General features: G+C 52.5%; 1 protein-coding gene across 3 annotated transcripts in view; it reads left to right on the top strand.

Annotated features, from left to right (window-relative positions):
- The first annotated feature begins 247 nt into the window (after window positions 1-247).
- PCSK6 (proprotein convertase subtilisin/kexin type 6) overlaps window positions 248-6,000 on the top strand; it is a 165,852-nt gene continuing 160,099 nt past the window's right edge. Inside the window, exon 1 of one of the 3 annotated variants that reach the window (XM_043489645.1) lies at window positions 248-736. In XM_043489645.1, coding sequence (XP_043345580.1) covers window positions 455-736 — 282 coding nt within the window. In that variant the 5' untranslated portion in view covers window positions 248-454. The remainder of the gene's footprint in view (window positions 737-6,000) is intronic. The other 2 variants (XM_043489643.1, XM_043489644.1) reach the window with 2 other exon arrangements.

The following is a 6,000-nucleotide window of genomic DNA, read 5'->3' as shown; positions in this document are numbered from 1 at the left end:
ACTCATGCGAGCCGCGCTCTCACGCGGGGACGAGTAAGGCTTTGCGCGCAGGAGGTCAAACACTATTAGGCGAATGACTGAGGCCCCCAAGGCACCCCGACGGGAAGAAGATGCCGGCAGCCAGGCTGGGAGTGGGACTCACCTGAGACGCCCTGGGCCTTCCGGCCTCTGGGAGAACGCGTGTCCCGAGCGCCCCCTTAGTCTGCGGGAAGTTACGGGGTGAGGGGGGAGCTCTTTGCCCGGGGCGCGCGAGGGCCGGGTGCCGGTCACCGAGCGCGGGCCAGGGCGCTGCCGGGCCGCGCGGGCGGGAACGCGCGGCGGCCGCCTCCTCCTCCCCTCTCTCCCGCCCGCAGCGGTGGCGGCGGCGCTTCCCCGGCGCGGAGCGGCTTTAAAAGGCGGCACCCCACCCCCCGGCGCACTCGCCGCTCCGGCGCCGCGCGAGCCTGCCACTGCCATGCCTCCGCGCGCGCCGCCCGCGCCCGGGCCCCGGCCGCCGCCCCGCGCACCCGCCGCCGCCGAGGACGCGGGCCACGACCCGAGGGCCGCCGGCGGGCCCGGGCTCCGGCCGCTCGTGCCGCGCCCTTGGCGCTGGCTGCTGCTGCTCGCGCTGCCCGCCGCTTGCTCCGCGCCGCCGCCGCGCCCCGTCTACACCAACCACTGGGCGGTGCAAGTGCTGGGCGGCCCGGCCGTGGCGGACCGCGTGGCCGCGGCGCACGGCTACCTCAACTTGGGCCAGGTGAGTGCGGACGGCCCCGCGCGCCCAAAACTTTGGCTGCCGCCGGCGGGCGCGGCGCGAGGGGGCGCTCTGTGAGGAGTCGCCCGGAGCGCGGCACGGGGTCCTCGGCGGCCAACGGGGCAGTACCCCGACGCGGACACCTGCCCAGCCGCGCGAGTGGGGAGCCCGTGGAGGGCACCGTCCTCCCGTGTTCCCTCAGGTCCACCCGCCGCCGACCCGGCCCTTCGGCGCCGGCCCTCCAACTAGATGGGCGCCGCGGGGCTCCGGACCCTGTACGCGCGCAGGTGGGGGCTGAGGTCGTGCGCTCCCTTGGCGTCCGTGTCTCTTGGAGGGAGGGCGGCCAGAGTCGAGGGGGCTTTCCTGGCGGCCTGGACCCCGCAGCCAGAGACGAGGGTCCAGGCTTTAATCCCCTCCAGGCCCCTGGCAGGGGTTGGGGGAGTTGGCTTCGTCTCTGGGCCTCTGGTTGGCTGGTCTGATGGCAGTTCTCTGCGGACCGGTCGTGTGACCTTAGGCTGGTCTGTTCCTTCTTTTCCACCGGCCCACGTGTCGGGACGTTGACCTTGTGTACTTGGGTGCGCGGTGGTTGGGATGGGACGGTCCAGTGTTTTGGGCCGCAGAGCACCTGCCGGGGCCTGACCACTCCCGCACCTGGCCCGCAGGAGTGCTGTCAGCGAGCAAGAGGGGACAAGCCCGGGGCAGGACCGCGGGTGGGGTAGCTCCATAGGAGCTCAGAGGCAGGCTTCCTTTTCCTGCGCCAGCCCAGCCCAGCGAGTTGATCCTGATCTGTGGCGGGCGGGGGCCCACCGGGGGCACCTCTCTGTGCGTTGAGCAAACCTCCAGCAAACTACACACTCAGAGGATCAAGTGGAGTGACAGGGATGCGCCCGCTCAAAGCTCAGACCCTGCCGCCAGCCAGCGTTAAATTTAGTTTCATCATTAACCGTGACAGAAGCGGGCCACATCTGGTGCGGCTCTGATGTGAGTGACATTTCTTTGCATCCTAAGTCCGGTGCGAACGCTGCTAAGGTGAGTTGTGCAGCCTTCTGGAAACGTAGATACTGCTGTCTGAACTGTACTTCACACCGTGGGTCAGAGAGTGTCTGAAATAACCCATCACATCCTTGGTGTGTCTTTTTGTTGTATCTTGAACAGTCAGGTCTCTGCAAACATCCTGTGATTTAAGATTTGCCTTTGGGCAGCACTGTCTTCAGTTCCTAAATCTGAGGTTCCTAAATCTCCCAGGTTCACAGTCCAGATGAAGAAAGTACTCCTTGGTGCCCCTCTGGCGCCTGCTTCCCCTGTTGGCTCAGGCCCGGCTCCTGCCACACTTGGCTGCTCCGCCCAGGTGGCCCAGCAGTTTGTCTTCAGCTAAAAGTGACTCTTTAATGGCACAGTAAATTACAAAGTGCCTGGGTTCCTGGCTCTTATAATTAAGTGAACAGAGGGGAACTGAAGTTGAGCGGAGAGCTCCTGAACATTGCAGTAAAGGCCTGGTGAGGCCCCTTACCACTCCTGTCCTCAGGCATCAGAGCCGCCAGCCCCATGACCACGCCCCATCCTCAAACAACTTGCATCCCACTACTGAAGGTCTTGTGCGGTGAAGCCTGCTGTCTTTGCTTTGCCTGTGGGAGAGGTTTCGTTGGGGTGTGCACCCTTCCCCCTGGATCTCCTGGGGAGTGTCCAGGGCAGCCAAGGTGGGCTGCACACAGCCTGGCACTCAGCCTGGGGATGGGATGCTGCTGGGACTGATGCAGGAGGTGGTCACACACCCAGGGGATAAGAGCTGTCTTGGAGGTGAGTGTGTGTGTGTGTGTACACGTGTGTGCGTGATTTCTCAAGGAGGGCCTGTTACCCTTTATTCCCAGTGCAGCTTTCCTCCCCACCTCCCCCAAGTGCACTACTAATGTGGAAAAGGCCTGGAGCAGTCCGGCCTCTACCTACTCTATAAGAACTCTTTAAAAACCTTATTTGCCTTCTTCAGCCAGGAGAATTTGTGACTCATAAATAAGATGTATATATTATTAGCTTTGAATTATGAGTGAGTGAGCCATGGTGAAGCGAGGGCTGGGAGTGGTTTGTGTCCACACGGCAGAGTGTGTCACCTCTGATGATTGTGCTATGCTTTGTCTCCTTCCATGTTCCCGGCTCCCAGTTTTCCTGTGAGTGACCTTCCCTAGACCCTTAGTGGGCAGCTGGTGTTGTGCCCGGCTCCTGCCCTGACTCTTCATCCTGGTCTTTGCTCTGCTCAAGCCCTGACTTGACCTACATACAACCATGGACCTGATCCCATTTATCTTGTGTGGTGCAGGTCAAATGATACCAGTGGTTATTCACCTGTCTTGAATCATGGATCCCTTTCAGAGTCTGATAGAGGCTCTGGATCCTCTCCATTTAAAAATATACATCATTGGAAACAGGACAAATAAGTTTCTTTTTGCCCCTCAACTCATTATATTATACTGGGAATCCCAGATAATGCAATGCAGTTTACAAAAAAGGAATAAAGATTGGGAAGAGCCAAATGTCACTCTTGACAGATGACAAAATTAACCACACGGATAATCCAAGAGAACCCAGAGGCCAACTATTAGAACTAAGGAGAGAGAGAAGTGGGGACTTGATTGACAAGAGGCCCCTGATGATGGCCATAGCTTCGAGGACAGCATAAGAGCTGTTAGATACTTAGGAATCAATCCTAGAGAAGTATCAGACTCCTGTGGAGAGGATTATAAAACATTGTAAAAAAGTGTTGGGAAAAAGAAGGCAAGAATGGAGAGATAGGTTACATTCATGATGGGAGAGGTGACTGTCACAGGTCCCCTCAACTAATGTGTAAATTCAGTATAAGCTAGTTTTAGTGCGAGTAGGTTTTTATATGGAATATGAAATCACACAAATACATGGCAGCTCTGCCATGGCCTGGTGATGGTCGTGTCCATTGGTGACATTGACTCTAGCCCAGGTATATGTGGGCGCTTGTGTGTGAGCCAAAGAGGTTCTTGTGGATGGGAGGGCTGGGCAGTACAGGACACATGCTGAGAGAGCCAGGTCTCCACGGGGAAGGGCCGCAGACCTTCACCTCCCACTCTGTGTGGGAACTCCAGATAGGATGAGAGCCTGAGTGCATATTGTTGGGGAAGACCTTCATCACATCGGCAAAGGAGAGGATTTGTTTGTAACTTATTTTACTGAAGTATAGTTGAATTACATATTGTGTCAATTTCAAAGTGATTCAATTGTACATACATAAATATTGTTTTTTATATTCTTCATTTGCAGGATATTGAATATAGTTCCTTGTGGTAATTAGTAGGACCTTGTTGTTTATCCATCCTATAGATAATGATTGGCATTTGCTAACCCCAAACACCAGTCCATCCTTCCCCCACCATGCCTCTCCTTGGTAACCCCAAGTCTGTTCTCTGTGTCTGTGAGTCTGTTTTTATTTCGTAGGTAAGTTGATTTGTGTCATATTTTAGATCGCACCTTCATTCTTTTTTGTGGCTGAGTAATATTCCATTGTATGCTATTTCATTGCTAAGTCATATCCAACTCTTTGCAACCCTGTGGACGGTAGTGTGTCAAGCTCTGCTGTTCATGGGATTTAAATCAGGTAAGAAATTTGGAGTGGGGTGCCATTTCCTTCTCCTTTGTATATATGTGCCACATTTTCTTTATCTGTCTGGTTGTTGATGGACATTTAGGTTGCTTCTACGACTTGGCTATTGTGATTAGTGCTGCCATGAACATAGGGCTGCATGTATATTTTGAATTATAGTTTTGTCCGGATATATGCCCAGGAGTGGAATTGCAGGGTCATATGGTAGCTCTATTTTTAGTTTTTTGAAGACTATTCATACTGTGCTCCATAATGGCTACACCTATTTTTATTCTAACCAACAGTGTAGGAGAGTTGAGAAAGGAAAGAATTTCTTAAACAAGACACAGAAAGATCAAATAGAGAAGGGAAGAGATTGATCCATTAAAGGTTCTGTATAATAAAGGTGTCATAGCATTTAAAAAACAAACAAGAGAGTAGGAAGTATTTATAACATATAATAGTATTTTATAACATATAATAGATTCATGTGTGGATTATTTAAAAGACTGTAAATGAATAATGGTGAGGGAAATGGCAACCCACTCCAGTATTCTTGCCTGGAGAATCCCATGAATAGAGGAGCCTGGTGGGCTACAGTCCATGGGGTTGCAAAGAGTTGGACATGACTGAGCAACTAACACACATAAATAAATAAGAAAAAGGATAAGTGCCAGGTAGAAAAAATGGGGAGGTATATATGAATAGGGAATTGAATGAAAGGGAAACCCAGGTGAGAAAAAGTGCTCAGCCTCCCTAGGAACTGATGGGCCTTCAGGTGGTCATCCCACTTCACGCCTGTGGGGTTGGCAGACCGAGATGGTGTCAGCATCAAGGGCTGCCTGGGCTGCGGAGGAGCCAGGAATTGAAAGTGGGTACAGATGCTTGGAGAGCGACAGGAGGTGGGTTGTGTCAGCATGTCCACATCCTGGCTTCAGCCTGGGAGATCCTCACTGCTGCCCCAGGAGACTTGTACAGAAGTGTCCACAGGGGCATCTCTAAATGAAGGGAGACACCACCTAAATACCACCAGGAGAAGAATGGAGGAGAAAAGTTGTCACACCACAGGGTACTCAACAGTACTTAGAAAAGAGAGAACTAGCTGTGTATCTACACAGATACATCCCAGAAATAATGTTGAGTGAAAACGGCAGGTTGCAGATGCACAGTGTATTTATGTAAATTTTTAAAAAACACTAAGCCATTCTGTAGAACTTATGAATGCTTACACAGGTAGTGAAAGTATAGAAGCATGGGCTGGAAGGATCCACATCAAATTCTAGTTAGTAGAATTTCAAACTTAATCTGCAATGTTCTAATTCCTAATCCACTATAGAGGCATATAGGTATTTGTTGTTGTTTAGTTGCTAAGTCATGTCCGACTCTTAGGACCCCTTGGACTGTAGCCTGTCAGGCTCCTCAGTCCATGGGATTCTCCAGGCAAGAATGCTGGATTTGGGTTGCCATTCCCTTCTCCAGGGGGTCTTCCTGACCCAGGGATCGGACCTGCCTCTCCTGCAGTGGCAGACAGATTCTTTACCACTGAGCCACCTGGGAAGGCCAGGCATATATGTATATGTATAATATATGTAAGTTATATAAAAATTATGTTTAAGCATTTTGCAGTTTTGTGTGTGTCAGAACACATTATATATTGTAATATACC

The sequence above is a fragment of the Cervus canadensis genome, chromosome 17, assembly GCF_019320065.1.
Source record: "Cervus canadensis isolate Bull #8, Minnesota chromosome 17, ASM1932006v1, whole genome shotgun sequence".
NCBI classification, from domain to species: domain Eukaryota; kingdom Metazoa; phylum Chordata; class Mammalia; order Artiodactyla; family Cervidae; genus Cervus; species Cervus canadensis.
Note: the sequence above shows the minus strand (reverse complement) of the source record. Positions and strands in the feature narration are given on the sequence as shown.